Genomic DNA, 17,330 nt, shown 5'->3' on the forward strand with positions numbered 1-17,330 from the left:
TGATGCCAGAGGTCAAAGGAGAATGGTCAGACTGGTTGGAGCTGACAGAAAGGCAACAGTAACTCAAATAACTGTGGTATGCAGAAGAGCATCCCTGAACACACAATATTTCAAACCTTGGGGGTACCACTCCTGTCAGCTAAGAACAGGGATATATATACTAACTGCATGTGATCTTTGGGACAAAAAACAGCCCAAAGAGTCCCTACAGTTTTACTATATTCATGAATTTGGGAAAGGCATCAGCTGACTCTTACGAATTACCCAGGGCAGAGGACATGGATCCACCTGTGCTTGCTGCCCCACTGGCTTTTGCAAGAAGACACTGGCAATACCATATCTTAGCTGTATCACTGGCATATGAGTCTTATTAATAATTGTCTCAAGAAATAATACATATATATTGTGGCAGACGACCAGAGATTTTGCCCCACCGGGACGCCTGGAGAAAGGAAGGGCTGGGAGAGGGCTAATATCTTCCCCGGGGTACAAGAGGGCAGCCCTCCCTGGATGGCAGCACTTCCACCACACCAAGAAGTGCTTCTGGAAGAAGAACCAATGCATCTGGTATGGCAGAAGTGCTGCAGGAAGTTCATCTGGGTGCAACATAAAAGGGGGCGCCTCACTCCATTCGGGGAGTCGGAGTCAGGAGGCAGATGACGGAGCTGCGAGTGGAGGAGTGAGGGTGGCACTCCCTGAACTTCTGGCTGTCTCAGTATCTGTCTGTGTCCGGAGTTCTTTCCTAATATATATATATACTAGGGAGTTCACCCCCTGCTCACTTCACTTGCCAACCCCCCCGGCCTGCACTACGCGCCAGCCACTTTGCATCTCTGCCGCTCGCGTTGTGAAGAGGTGGGCTGAACGCACACCAAGGAGATGCAGTCACTCCTCCGAAACCCCCTCTTAAATGGTGATACAATGGGAAACAAATACAGTTTTATTTTTTTATCTCGATCAGCTGCTGGCTTACTGCTGCTGCCATACTGCATGATCTGCATCTCGCGTGGCGCTTTGAACATTTAAAAGCCTGTACAGCAGCTGTCCTACTCTTTTGACTTTTATTTCCAGCCCTGGGCATAGTTAAATCTTTTGGCACAAAGTCTTGTCTCACGGAACGTGAGTTCTTGATATTTTTTAGTTTATAATTTAAAAACAGAATAAAAATCTGAAAATCTAACAACATCACATTAAAGTTTGATAAAATCTGAAAAGAATGATACCAAACATACAGTATATATGTAAGTTTTAAAATAAGCCAGATTTAAGGCATGACAAAAAAAAATCACATAAAATTGTTGCACTTTTAGGCTTAGGATTTTATATATATATATATATATATATATATATATATATATATATATATATATATATATATATATATATATACATATATATAATAAATTGTAAAAGATTATTATATATTAACTAAAAATTACATAATGCAAGCAGTTCAGTTTACAAAAAATTATTAGTGATGTCTTAACTCCTCAAGTTATAAAAGCTAATTAGGAACCACTGGGATTTCTTAAATCCTTTTGTAGGCTGATATATCTATCTAAAAATGAAGGTGTGTTAGAAATCAGCCTTTACATGCCTATTAAATTTAGATGTACCAAATAATAATTAGGGTGTCAAGGCTGTACAATGTGCTGCTACCTCATAGAATAAAGGGTCCTGGACTGCTGTAGTTATGGAGTTACACATTGTAGAAATGTTTTCATTGTATTTTCTTTTGCTCCTTTGGTTTACTATCCTCTTTCATAAGATGAGTCTATTAGGTTAATTGATAGTTCTGCAATTGATTGGCATCCCAGCCAGAAATAGTTCCTACCTTGTACTTAATGATTTTTGTATAGACATTACCTCTCCATATCCCTAACTGAAATAAACTGTTATTAGAATTATACAGTATGTTAATTTGTGCAAGCTTCCTAGAGACAGTGACAGGTATCTATCTAGAAATGGCTATTAGAAACATACAGTATACAGGAACCTTCGAAACTTGTTTGAGACTTCTTAAGGTATGTAGTTGTTAAAACTTGTCAGAAACAGACATCTGTAGACATCTATTTTTATTAGGCTATAATTACTTGGTAGAAGCAGATGCCAGAATTTATTTAATGCTTGACAGTGAAAGGTATCAATTTAAGGTGCTTATTACAAACACATATATATTAGGATTGTTATAGACAGCTTTAGTTATCTTTCTATCCAATCTTGCTAGGAAGGACTGGACAACAGCAGACATTTATTTTTAAAAATCTTGTCAGGTGCATGTATGTATAGTATTATTATGAATTTACTTGATAGAAACATATTTCCTCATTTTAAAAAGGTTCCTATGATGGTGATAGGTGTGTCTATAAATGTCTGTAACACAAAGATAAAGGAATATCTAAATGATAGATCCTGTTATTGAATTGTAAATAATTATTAGAAACACACAGTAATCTATAAAATCTTTCTAGAGACACGTAGATGGATCTGCGTCTATGTCTAAAGTTAAGTGCAAATTGATTTAGAAATATATAACTGTTTGACAGGCAAGTATTATATACAGTATATAAAATGCAGCTCTCTCTGGCTGGCTATCTGTCTGTTACTCAGTAACACAGCAAATTCAATTCATTCCACCAAGGTCTGAAAGTCTCATCACAAGTCTATACAACAGAAATCTTGACTGGAAAAATTAAGAGTCTGTAGTGTTTCCAGCTTTATAAGGGGCTAATGCAATAGACAACACCACATGGCTACTTGGACAGCACACAGGATATGATGAACTCCAGCCTTCAAGTGCCCCAAATGAGATGTAATCAAACATTCCACTGGTGCTGAGACCAAAATATTTCACTTTTGACAAAAATTAAAATATGTGATGCAGCAATTTAAATTGCCCATGGCTACCTTAACTTCAAATTTCAAGTGAGTTTGGAATTTGAACAAGACATGCACAGAGTTTTGTGTTGTTTTGAAACAAGATAATTTTGGCTAAATAGATTAGTGGACATTCAGCCTGCTTTCACTATTTCATTTGACCTATTATGAAAATGTTACAAAATAATATAACAGGTAATACCTGAAATTCTTTTTCATGAAATTACAGAATGCCCTTCACTCCTGTGCTTTGAAGATCCATCAAAGCCTTCTTTTGGTATGCCCAGTGAAGTACAGAGGCAGGATGCTTGATTTCAGTAGTCAACCTTCCAACAGACACAGTGGTGTGGATGCCATAGGATATCCAGGAACAATCAGATCTACCATCACTGTGTTCTAGGTGTGCACCCAGAGGCCTGTCCCTGAAAATGGTGTTTTTACCAACACCAAGCTCGATGAAAAAATTGGATATCCACAAATCTAAATGATTGGAGAGGGTGAGGAAGGAAGTGATTAAGTCTCATTCTGACATCAAAAGTGAGAAATACAGCGCTGCATTAAATAACCCAGTGCCTGTGCGCTGCATTGTTAAAAGTATGATCAATTCCCTGTTTAATACCTCAATCACTCAAAAGATCCAATGCTGCAGTTCAACAGTTTTTAAGGAAGAACACATTTTAATGAATTAAAGTGAAATGAAACATGGAGTGCATACAATTAGATGCTAAGATATGCTAACAAGAACCATAAAGTGTTCAGGGAATTTGGTTAACTGGGACAAAATGCAAACATGTAGTGTCTCTCTTCATCATTATCCACTGAACCAAGGCAACCATTATGTATTTCTGCAAGACATTTTTGCATAGCAAAGACAGACTGAATAGCAGTAAGGACAGAATGCAAAGGCTCCCCATTATAAACTTCACATTGCCATTATCTGTTAAGTCACTTTGCTAAGCACCATTTTTTGAATTTAGGACTTATACTGTTGCAGTTTTAAACCTAAAACTCTGGTTCAGTCTCATTGCGTATCACACATACAGAGCAATTGTTATAAAAGTCAACCATTTAAAAAAGCATATTTAGAAAGAGTTTTTTAAAGACAGATGCAAGATTGTACTATAAATGAGAAAGGAACCTGTAAGGCTTCAGATTCATCACTGATGCACTGTGACAGTCTGCAAGGTACTTATATACTGTATATCCATTTATTCACCTTCTAAACCCGCTTAACCAGGGCGAGGCTGTGGGAAAGCTGAAGCCAATCCCAGCAAGGACTGGGCACAAGGCAGGAATATGTTTTTCTTCACAATCTGCGTTATAATATTCATATGATTCAACTTTGGAGATTTCTCACCTTGAAAGGTACTAGAAGGATCAGCAGTGTTTTTAAGCAAACATTAATGGGCCTTCAGAAGTTAACCTTCCGTTAAACAAAAGAAATCAGTCCATCCCAGGGCATTATCCCTTTAAGACCAGGCACAGCTTTGAAACTTTTTATTTTATAAGCTATTGCACCTTTGTATAAAGTGACTGACTACTAGGTTCTACTTCTGTGGTTCGTTTATGGGCCAAATTGAAAAGTGGAAAAGGATACAGTTTGCTCATCCCTGCTCAATGAATAAATCAATAAACCTGAAAATACTGTCAAATTGTGCACAACAGTTCTATAAACAGTTATTGCATGAAGCAAACTTTTGTCCAGCACTTTGGAAGTTAAATCATAGTATAATACTGTACTTCATCATACTGCTTCATGATGTTAGGGGCATGCTTATCCTGTGAAAAACTTCAGCAGGAATTAAATGATTGCATGAAATTTAACATAGGTAAGGGATATATTTGTGCATGTTGTCTATTCATCCTTCTTCATAGTCTTACATTTTGACCAAAATTTATTTCAAAAGTGTATTTACAAGTAGGGTGAAGCAACTTGTATATAATATTACAATATAAATTATACATTCTCAACTTTGTTTAATTCACTCCACGGTCATGGGTGAGTGGCAGCCTGCCACAGGTAAAAGGTAGGAACCATCATGGGATGGAGTTGCCAATCCATTCCCAAGTCCAATTGGTCCCGTTATGTATACATCTTGCAGTCACTCAATATAAATTATCATTATACGTAACAAGCATGCCTTTAGAATGTGGAAGGAAAACCAGAGCAACCAAAGAAAAAAACTGAGCAGAACTGGGGAGAATGTGTATACTAAATGGAAAAAGTGAGTTTGTGAACTGGATGGGTACATTTTTGAAATTAAAGAAGTACTGTCTTGAACTGCTCCCATTTTTCTTTGAGCTAATCCTAGCCATTCCCTTACCTCTAAATTGAATGTATGAGTCCGTCAATTCACTAACAGCCTCAAACTGGATAAAATGTCTGTCTTTGTTTCTGTTACATAAGGGTGAGGTAGAGGATGCTGGGCATATGCATAAGAAACTATGAGCAAGAAAAGGTTGAGAGAGGCAAACGTGTATTGTTGGGATGAGACAGGGCCTGGCAGTATTGTATCTGCACCTATATGTAAAATAAAATAGGAAAGATAGCTTCTCACAGCATAAAGGTGTTCTAAATGAAAAAAGGTAAGATGGTGGGGTCAACGTACATTTCATTGTACATTTACATTAAGCTTTTACTTATTTGGCTGACACCTTTTTCCAAGGAGACTTGCAACATTTATGATACAACTGGTTACATTGTTTTAGTTTTCCAATTGGAGCCCAGGCATGTCAAGTGACCTGCTCATGGCCACACAGTGTCAGTAGCTGGATCTGAATCCCCAATTTCGGGATTTGAAGTACAAAGCCTTAACCACTACACCACACTGCCTGTATGGAACAAAAATAAAAATAGAATAAGGATTTAAGCCTGTCCTGTAAATACACATGTTTTCTTCCAGCTTAACTGAGGTACATGATTGAACGTGGTTTAAGCATGTCTTAGAAATTGCTCCCAATACCAGTGGTTGTGTCTGAGTCTGCACTAGCTTTAAAAATTTTTCTTGGGATTAATCTATCAGCACCCTCACCTTCTTCCAAGCAGATTTCAACTAGTAGGCAAAGCTGCCAAAGCTCTTCTTTTCTATTCTATTCTTACTTTTTCCTTTGACAAGACATAATAATAAGTGATAGAAGAGACCTACACTTTATAGAATGTCTTATATATAATAAACATCATTAAGAAAGAAAACCAAACAGAAAAGATCATGATGAGCAGGTAATACTTAAACCATCCTCATTTATCATAAAGTCAACAAACTGTTCAACTCCCTGAACTTATTCACGCATACATACATGCACACTAGCATATCAGAAGTACCCATATGCTCACACTTATGTACAGAAATACATTTTTCTGTACTCAAATACAAGTTTTAGCTTACAAATTGAATACACCTGATTTACACACACACACAAGCAGCTGGCCACAAACACACACATTAATAGATATATGAACATTCATCCAGTTTAGGAACAGTTTCCAATATGACTTGTATGAATGCACACCAGGACACATTGTATTTCTGTACACAATATCTGTACATATACACACTTGCCTTGCTTGTTTGCATACACACACATCACAAAATTACACACCTTTATGCACCTGTACAGGTCTATACATACACACACTCATACTCACTTTGTAAAAATTTCTGCACCCTTAGCATGCATTCTTACACTGTTATACACTTGTGTACACACTTGCTGCACATGTCCACCCATACACTATGACATTACCTTGAACACATGCATGCACACGCACGCTAATACTGCAGTAGTTTTGGGTATTTCCCAATTTCTTTTTTAGTTCTGGTTCCTAGCTCCACCCAAATTCCAGAACAGATGGAATTGGATGACAAACAGAATGTTTTTGCACTTTTATGGTTTTACCAGAAGCAGATTTATTTCTTAGGAATGTTGTTTAAACACTCATCTTTTCTTTTTTAATCTGTCCACACTTTGACAGCAGGGCCTGCGCTGACAGTCACATACATATTATGTCTAATAAACATAAGGTATGTTCTTTGGTAGCTTCCAGTGTGCCTTCTCCAATTTATTTTCATGCAAGGGATAAGAAATGTGATGACAGAATAGTAGATCTGTTCTATACAATCATTATTTTCTTAACCAGGCTGCCCACTTTTGGGTTATGTATTTTTAATCACTTTATTCTGACAAGGCATCATGAAAGGCAGTGTGAAAGCCACTCGGATAACTCCTGTATTGTTTAAAATGGGGCTGAGTTTCAAAGACCTTTTTACTCAGTGGAAAACCCTCTTAACAAAGGCATAACTTGAAAGAAGCTAATAAACTCCATTGCTGTTAATAATCATGGTCCCGAAGGAAGAAAGACTGTAGAAAATGCAGAAAGGATTTGGGAAGGGTTTAACAGACTTTTAACAGCTGGGTCTTAACTAGTGGATTGTGAATCACCTTGTCTCTTAAATGCTGCTCATAAATTATTCAGATATGGATCACTCTACCCATTCAATCATTTCTTTTACCTAGAATAATTAATTATCTTAATCATTTACTTTGGAAGTTTAAAGCAAATACATATAAATCACTTTATAAACCAACTTGTGATAACAAATACTACCAATGTCACGATATAAATATAAAATCTTCCTGTTTGTTTAACTTGTAAAAAGTGGTTGGATCTTTATCTGACAAGTTATTCAAGTGACTTGGGATTTAGTGTGAAGGAATCTCACAGTTTAAAGTCTTGCCCACACTAGTTAATTACTTAAGCTTTTCTACAAAATCATAGGAAACTAAAATTGTTCACACACTTCACCTTACCTGGACAGGCAGCTTTATGATTGAACTGCATCTTTGAAATGTTCAGGCTTTCAAACTGTTACATATTTCAGTGAGAATGTAGAGCTTCTTGGCAGTTCAGTGGAGTACAATGTGAGCTGGAATCCAAGGAGGAACACATAGTGTGTTACCTTCGTTGAATTCCACTACACATTATTAAATGCAAACCTGAACACATAGTGAGTGTCCAGTAACCGGTAGTATAGTCAGTGCAATGTGGGCGATAATAGGCCCACACTTTTGTGTTTCATTCTATAATTTTAAGATTTGCACAGTAGTTGTGGGTTACAGAGTTTTAAATGCTGTGAAATTCTACAAATGAACACAGGACTCTTTTTTTCTCTTCAGGTCACCAGTAAGGTTTACATTTCTTGTTTCTTTTTTGTGCTAAATCATGTTTATCCACTTACCATTTATTTATTTTTGTATATTCGGAACCTGTGCAGAATGATAGGGAGATTGAGCCTATTATGGCAAATTCAAGCACAAGTTATACAAGAGATGAGTTAACTCATCTTGCATTGCCTGTCCCATATCATCTTTCATGTTCAGCACTGTAGGATATACCATTATTATTATTTTAGAGTGAAATCAGAGTGTGTTTGTGTGAGTATGCCTTTTGATGCCTTGGTATCCCATTCATGGTTGTTTCTTATCTTGCACTAACCACTGCTAGGATAATCACCAGTTCTCCATATCTGTAAACTGGATAAGCAGGTTAAAAATGGATTGGTGGCTTGATGGATGAATGGAGTAAACATATTGATTTTTTTCCATATCAATATCTTTATTGTGCTATATTTTGTTGCTGATGATAAAAGAAGCAATTGTCTAGGTTAATAACTGTTGCTTGAAGTCAGTGTACTCGGACTTTGATAAACAGCCAGGTAAACTCAAGTTGCAAATGAGACCAAGGGTGTTTGATTTAAAAGCACCTTCTTGTGCGAACGTTTGTGCAAAAATATTGGACAAAATGGGCAAGAATCAAATCATTATAGATTGCAAATAAAAATTCTTTGTCAAATAAAAATGAACAGTATTTGAATTTCAGCATCCATTCCACTGCAGTTGCATTAGTTTTTACAATTTAATTGGCAGTGGGGGAATGGAGAATCATTTACTCTGTACTGCCTTAATTGTCCTTCCTGAAAGAACTACAAACAAGATGATTACTCTCAAATTCTTTGGCTTAAGTTCTCTGTTTAGTGTTGTCTTCTCCTCCTCCTTGATAATCATGCATACCCTTACTTTGTTCATTTAAGCTTAAGTAAGGACAAATGATTTCACCAAGCATTATTAGATAAAATCTTTGAGCACCTTGTTTAAATGCAAATTAATAAATGTGCAACTGGAGGACACAGAGACATAATGAGTAAAGATAAGTATAGAGACTGAGAACCAGGCAGAAACAAGAGGAGTCAATGCCTTTGTTTGGAACAGAAAAAAGGTTCAGAATGTAATCTAAAAATAATACCAAAGACACAAGGCAAAAATTATTGTAAAAAAGTATGCGAGAGTAAAGTGTAAAAGACAAGATTAAAAGTATGAATATGCATGGCACAGTGGATCTCATTAGACTACAGAGTATTGCGACATGGCTAAGTGTATGATTATGTACAGAGCATTACAGATGCAACCACTGCTGCAGGGTGGATGAGGTGGGAACTCTTCATTTATGCTTCTGCATGAGTAATATCAGCCAATCAAAACAGTTCTATTCTCACCCAGTATGAATGCATCATATAAATCAACCTTTGTTTTCTATGGACAGTTTCTGAAACAGCACAATAACTAGAAATACTACAACTCAAAAAACATAATTCAGATTACATGAAAATTCCAACTTTGAACCTCACTTTTCTAGTCAAAGGTTGCTAGGAACATTGCCAACAGCACTACACACAAAGTGGGTGCCAACCCTAAATGCAACACTACTCACTCTTGTGGCATCATTTAACTAACCTGGACACCTTTAGGATGTAGGGGAAGAAACAAACTTGAGCACAAATTAAAAATTTAGACATGTAAAATAAAGGAAAAGGCAGAGCTAGAAAAAACAAAAATGAAGATCACCAGACATTGCTGTCAATCGAAAAACATAAATATGAAAGGAATATATGTGGAAATTTTCTGAGTTTAATCATTTTTATACATACATTCTTATACAGTATAAATCTTTTCTCAAGTCAAGTGCCTTCAGGTTGCTTTGATTGCGAAAGTCGGCAAGGAAATAAAATTCCTGGCTGATTGATTGAGTCTAGATGTGGAAGCAGTGCCAACCATCTAACACTTGCCTCAGGAGCAATCTCATCTCATTTTACACTTCTGAGAACTTCACATTTTTTTTCTATTTTTTCTTTTTAAATTATTTTCCTTTTCTGGCAGGAAAGCACAAACAGTAACAGAAATTTGGTATCAATACATTAAATTTAGTTAAATTTGCTCATGGAATGACTTCCAGAGTTACACGACTCTTGTCCAATGACAGTACAACAACTTCATGCAAATTGATTGGATGTTCTTTGTGCACTGCTGGGTGGTGCATGCCAGTCTGAATGCCTCAATATACTGAAGTGAATTTCATGTATTGCTGAAAACTTGGACCACAGTTGCCAGAAGATAGTTAACTGTTGCAGCCGCTTAGCTCATGTTTCCAGTGCTTATTTGTGAAGTAGCACCATCGCCTACAAGCTGTCATTAGCTGAGCAGATGCAGCTGCAGAAGAGCCAAGCAAAGATAGTCAGCAGTCAACTAGAGTCTTTTTTTATAGGATGCTACAAAAGTCATTACAATACCACTTGTACTGTGATGTGTGCAACAGGAAACTGCCAAAACATTGCTTTTTTTACATTGCCACATAAATGCTGTGTGTATGTACTACAAAACGTCTACATGCAGAGGGAATGACTTTAGAAGAACAGCATCTGATAACTGTGGAATGAACTAAAAGATGTTCACCATAATCCATCACAGTCTTTTATCTGCTGCCTTTTATTGTTTGATTCAGGCTATGGTACTGTTACAGTGCAACAAAAAATATCAAATATGTACTATGAATAACACTGAAAAATAAATCAATATGCAGTTTATAGTGCAGCCTTTCCAGACAGGGACACAACAAAACACATTACATAAAACTGAAGAATACTGAACAAAAAACAACCAACAAGGAGGAATGCAAAATGATTCAGATTTAAGATAGATACTGTATATCTCAAAATAAAAAGACTGTGGCTTTCATAAATGACAACACAAAGTTATGCTGGATCCATTCCCAACTTTGGTTCAGGCATTGCAAAATCATTGCTTTTATGTTCAAGAAGCATTTAAAAGGGACTGTCATCAGGTTTTAGAATGATGTCACACACATCATAATAGGCTGATTTAAGAAAAACAGCTTTAACAACACCACAAATACACAGAAAATTACTACAACATTCAAACCCTGGTAGCCTGGGAAAAGTTTGTTTTTTGTTTATTTTTCCAAACATGTTAGTGAGCATGGCAATGTAACTCCCATTCATCCCAAGAATTTCTGTTCTTATTCCCAAACTGTGTTAGGTTTCAGAAATACTGTAGATTTATAGTTTTCTGCCACTGAAGTGAATGTGCCAAACATGGCTAAACCTAAAGGCTCTCTTAAATTCAATATCGGATGTTGCATAAACTTCTTTCCAATCTTCCCAGCCTGACCACCTCAAGCCCTATCAATGTAAATATCACCATGTAACAACACAATTAATCTGTTCTTTCATAACTAGTAGCTACATTATGCTGTAAGCCTGATTCTAGAAGGATACTTCAAGTCGGGCAGCCCTTAAACCCATGACTAAACACTTGCATCATCTCTTGTCATTTTCAGAATAGCTATATTGTCATTCATAGCTTGTGTCTATGATATTTTTGTTTCTCATACACTAAAGCCCCTTTGGGACTGCTATTGATCTACATTCTGGGTCATAAGCTTTGGGTACATGTTCAGGCATACTAGAAACAGCATTAGAAACCAGTATAACACAAGCCGATAAGGCCATAATTACGAAATGGAGATAAGACTTGATTCCAGTACAGGCAACCACACACCGACATTAGCACATACTGGAATAATTTTGTGTCACCTGCGACCTGTCATGATCCTCATCGTTAAAGTGGGAGGGAAAAACGGGGAGAAATTGCAGGCTCCATATAAGCAGCAATCGGGTGCATATACTGTCCATTGGAAGATGTAGCGCCAACTGTAAAGCAAAATTAATTCGCGGTATAACGAACCGCGGGGTATTTTTATAAGTTTATGGTCTCCGTTACTTTAACATGAATGTTTTTTAATTCGTGTTATTTGACAATAGTTTCACTCCAGACACTTATCTGACAGAATGGAAGATAGCGTTCATAATGCACAACCGAACTATTCTTTTAACCGTAAATATAAAAAATTCCCAGTCAAAGCACGATAGCGGAGCAGTCTTCAGATGTATCCGTTGCTCCCATGCGCTCAGACAGAAACGAAAACAGTAGGGGAATAATTGGTTATATTGCTGTAATTTAAATTCGGGATAAAAATTCGGAGTGAACTTCTATATGTCAGCAGTTCGACGCAGCCATTTAGTTAAGTCATTATACTTGGAAAACAGGATAAGCATTGACATTGATACAAAAACTTCAAAAACAGTAAACTTCAAAGTCAGTGGTTGTTAAAAACGTGTTTATTTAAAGCGACTTGCTCGTTTCACTGAGTGAGTCAGTGATGGGTCTAAACCGGCAAACTTGCTTTACAGTCTAACTCCTTATTCTTTAGGCCACTAATTTTAATGTCGTTGCTTGAAAAACTAACAAAATAACGTAGAAATAATAACTGGACTGGCTAAGAAATTTTCTAGGCCAAAGTGGTGCCACCGGTATTTACGCCGTGTGCTGTGCTATAACCCGTTACTTTTTCTCCTCCTCCTCACTCTTCCTCTTTACCCTGCGCAAACAGCATCGAGATATGTTGCAGCAGACATCGTGCGCTTACTCCACTTCCAAGTGACTCCATGACTTTAGCTACATTTTCAGCTATACTCCCATAAGCGGTGGGTGATGGTCAACAAAGAGATTCGTTTTCAGGATCACATTCAGTGTAGTTTGTTTTGATAACAGTACATCAGCTATAACTTGTGAATATACAGGACCGAACCTTTGAAAAAATGACAATGATTCACCCACGGGGGTAGATTTAACTATTGTAAAAATTACTGTAATATACCAATAAAGAAAGAATACGTATTTGACTCCTTCGGATGTAAACATCTTTAATGAATGCAACTAGATCTTTAATAATTTACAGACTTCAGACATTGTGCATACAGAATTGTAAAATTCCTCCCAGTTAAAAAGAAAAATATGCCAAATAGAGTCATGAATTCAAGGTTTTGTTTGTAATTTCCAGAGTACTCCCTCCATTAATTCGAAATACATTCCCAAGCCAAATCTTGAACTTCGCATAGTCGTCAAGTCAGTGTCAAGCGCTGTACGGCAAGTAAGTCATGGCCCCCATCCCCCCTCAGACCTAGACGACCCTGTACCACATCAGGTTTTCCAACAGAATTTGCTACCATTCAGACACTCGGGAAAGACAAAAAGCATGTCGTCAACATCTGTGTTTGACTAAATATTTACTTGGCAAATCGTGTCCCTTAATCTTTGCCCTCGTCTAACTTTTTTTTTTTGTATGTTCGTTTTGGAACTTGTGTCCAAAGACTGATTCACATATTTTCCCAGGATACTTTGGGTTTATGTACACCTTTCTTTCTTTCTTTCTCTTTCTTTCTTTCTTTCTGTTTCCAGCAAGCCAGAAACTGCACCACATTGGGGCTACTTCACACATTTAGTGTTTCTAATTGGACAAAGTACGTGGGTTCCATTCATAATGCATTCTGAGCAGAAAGAAATCCAATTGTAAACCCCTCATGCAGCTTTTTTGCCAAGATCAAATGTGTAGTATCCGTTGTTACCAATACAAAAGGCTCACTTGTATCTTGGCTTGGGAAGGAAACTACCACCTAGAGGTGTACTGCATAAAAAAGGATTTCTCTAAAAACAGAAAGAACATGCAAAAAATAAATTTTATACTGATCTTTACTATCCACCTATTTCTGGACCTACTTAATTAATTACTGAAATCATCCCCAGTAGTTTTTTGAACTCTGTTTGTGAAGCCCAGATAAACTGGCTTTCTGAAAATAAGCTAACAAAAAACAATTAACCTTCTTTGCACTTTAATTTGCATCACACAATATTTGCTATGCTAATGTTGCATCTTTTATAGTCTTTGTAATTGAAGCAACAAACTATTTGCCACCACCATAAAAAAGTTTTAATTGTAAAATGTAAATATTAGGTTTTCCCAGAAGAAGACCACCCAGGGTGTGAAAAAATCTTCTTTTTATCACTCCTCTGCAACCCTAATTGCCTTTCTCCCTTTAGAATGTAAACCACAAGGGTTGAGCCCAGTTTCACAGGTAGTGTCAAAACATACAGCATATGTAGAAGACAGAAGGTTGGCCTTGACTAGAGTATCTTTATAGGATCCAAAGAATCAGCATTAAGACTGCAGTTACAGAAAGGACCCAAGCTATCAAGCGGCTTCATTGGTTAGTGTTTCTTCTAAACATTTACTGTACATTAGAACTTGTTTACCATGGTACACCTGGTGAAGTCCAGCAAAATATTTTGGAGCCATAAAATCAATTGCATGTACAGTATCAGTGAGGCTAATGTGAGATGGTGTTGAAGACATTATTTGCAAATGAAATAGTAATATACATTGATAGACTGAGAAACTGTCAGGAGTTTGAAATTGTTGGTACCTGTATGTTACACGTTATGCTGAAAAGAGAACACAATCAAGCTTTCAGTAACAATTTGCCTATATTATTCTAGAACAAATCTGTAGGAGCCCATAGCATAGTGTTTCAAATCCTATTCGCTATTATGTCACTGTTAACACTTTACAGAGGGTTTTACACACAGTTGTGTTATAAACATTTTTTTATAGTTTCCATTTTAGTTGTAGGTTGGATTGCAACAAATATCCTACATAATCTGTACTTGTTTTCTGCAAGGATTTTATGTTCCTCTTTCCCAAGGGAATGCTTCACCAAGTATGCAAAAAGATGCTACTACATGTTGTCCTTGATTAACCTTAAGTCGGCTATCATAACAGATCTTGCTGAAAAGAAATTAGAGTTATCAAATGTTCATAGCTTTTCACATGTATGCATTATTAATTAAGTGAGAAAGGAAAGAAAGTCACCTTGGAATTCCACAGTGATCTGAGAGGCATGAACCAGCGCGTCCTCACAGGTTTGTATATTTCAGATCAGTACTAGTCATAAGTTGATGTGCAACTAATGCAGCAACTCTGGCAGTCACGCTACACGTCAGAATGAAAATATAGTGTCTTGCAATTAAAACTAAATGGAAGTGACCAAAACCATGTGGGATAATAAGCTAACAGTACTAAAAATGTTTGTCAGCCTTGACTCAATGCTGTCCTGCTTGTTAAGAATCATTTTTGGGAGGGTAGCATTGTAAGCTCCTTTGTACCCCACCCTATACACTCTAACTCTGGCATGAATTAGTCAGCACATATTTCAGAAAGACTTTACAGTCTTTGCTAATAGTTTAAATAGTCCACATTATTCAAAACACTTACTTGCACTGGGGGTGCCTTATAATAATGTTTGTAGATAGATAGATAGATAGATAGATAGATAGATAGATAGATAGATAGATAGATAGATAGATAGATAGATACTGTCCTTTTTGAAAATTGGTTGAGATTTTACATAATGCATTTCAAATTAATCTTGACTTGCATATTTCTTTATGTAAGGCTTGAACCATGACGTCTGCATTATTGACATGTTTTCAATCAATATATTTAATTGCATTTTCATCAACAAAATGTTGATCCATTCTTGTATTTAACAGGGAATTGATCTGAAGAAAATAATTTTCAAATGTTTCCATTAAGAAAATAATGCATTCCATTAATATATTTCACAAATAGATAATTGTTTGGCTTGATTTTTATATATCCAAAGTAAAAAATATTTTTAAAAATAAGAAAATATAAAACTGCTAGGTGCAGATTTAGATACCTGCAACACTAACACAGATACATTCAATGATCATTAAAAGGACGGATGTACAGTCACGCGCATATATACACGTGTAGTTATCCGAACCTACTTTTTCCATTTAAAAAATCCCATTCTTCATAATACACACCTGAAACTGCAAGGTATTGTAAAGCCGATGTTTTTCGATGAGTGAAACGACTAAGCAATTGTCAGTTTTGTAACTTTGTCCAGACCTAAGCGATTACCAAAGCGATTTGTAAAATCTCACACTCTCTCCACTGCCTCTCATTAGCTCCGCAAACGCATCATTTGCAAGTCTTTAGAAAGAAATTAGCATTTCGCTTGTCACTAGAGGTGTTTTTCCGTGTGAGGTGTAAGATAAGCATGAATTCGTTTCCATTAGGGGAAACAAGACCATACTATGTCTTTTCCCTTTAAAGGGGACAGCAGCGATAAGAATCACGTTAAATTAAATGTCTTACCTTGAGTAGCTTTGCTTACTGTAGATGCCGGCTGAAGCAGCGAAAGACAAATCCAGAACACGCCAAATTCAACCTTTAACAGCATTATAATGAGTGCCAAAACACTGTTTGCAAAATACAAAATGCAGTTTTGCCCAAATAGAAAAGAACAAAAAAGTCTTTGAAATTTCAGGAAAAGTGCAATCTGTGCATGTATGTATATACTTGAACATATATATGTATATATATATATATATATATATATACACTGTGAAATCCCGTCCTTGTTTAACCCTGTTGAGAGCTGCTGCCTCCTCTGCCGTCCTTGATTTCAGCTTCCAGCAAGGTAGAGCACTCCAGCAGGGTGCGACACTAGCAGTAGTTCTGTGATCATGTTCAATTCCCGGCCAATTTCAATATAATGGGAGGGGGAAGCAATGTAAAGGGAGAGAGGGAGGGAGAGATAGAAGACTTCAGGAAAGGGGAGGATCTCTCTCTCTCGCTCTCTACACCTCTCCCTCTCCTTCTCCCTCTCTCTCTCTCTCTTCTCTCTCGCGCTGCCTAGTTTGTCTCCTCCACGGCTCCCGTTTAAGGAATTTACAATCAGCTGCTGAGAAGCGCATGGGGGAGGTTGTCATGGAAACGGCTTCTCCGGGCGCGGAGGTCAGACTCGGGGACCATGTGCAGTCAATGGATCAATGCAAAAGTGCAACACACATCCCGGCCAAACAAGAGTCTTAACACGCTCTGTCTTGGTGTGTGTGTGTACGCGCACGTTTGAGTGTGAGTGTGTGTAAGGGTGGGGGTATATACGTTATATGGAGCTTCTTCTTTCAATACCAAGAGCATAAAAAAGACCTTCTCTATCTTGTGTCCAGCACCGCCACCACCCTATGTCCGTTTTGTTAACATCTGAAAAAATGTTCCCCTCCCCACCTCCTTTCTTTTCATGTATTCATTACTGCGCGCCTCCTCCTTACAACATTTACTTTGCGCCGAGCTTTTCTTTCTAATTGTCGTTTCCTCGTCTCTGGGAACCGTA

The 17,330-nt window shown here is 37.1% G+C and overlaps 1 protein-coding gene across 4 annotated transcripts in view; it reads right to left on the minus strand.

Moving 5' to 3' along the window:
* scube3 (signal peptide, CUB domain, EGF-like 3) overlaps positions 1 to 16,788 on the minus strand; it is a 482,583-nt gene extending 465,795 nt beyond the window's left edge. For all 4 annotated transcript variants that reach the window (XM_039748670.1, XM_039748668.1, XM_039748669.1 and 1 more), the window contains exon 1: positions 16,310 to 16,788. In XM_039748670.1, coding sequence (XP_039604604.1) covers positions 16,310 to 16,394 — 85 coding nt within the window. In that variant the 5' untranslated portion in view covers positions 16,395 to 16,788. The remainder of the gene's footprint in view (positions 1 to 16,309) is intronic.
* Positions 16,789 to 17,330: the final 542 nt, after the last annotated feature.

Source organism: Polypterus senegalus, chromosome 3, assembly GCF_016835505.1.
Source record: "Polypterus senegalus isolate Bchr_013 chromosome 3, ASM1683550v1, whole genome shotgun sequence".
Lineage (NCBI taxonomy): Eukaryota > Metazoa > Chordata > Cladistia > Polypteriformes > Polypteridae > Polypterus > Polypterus senegalus.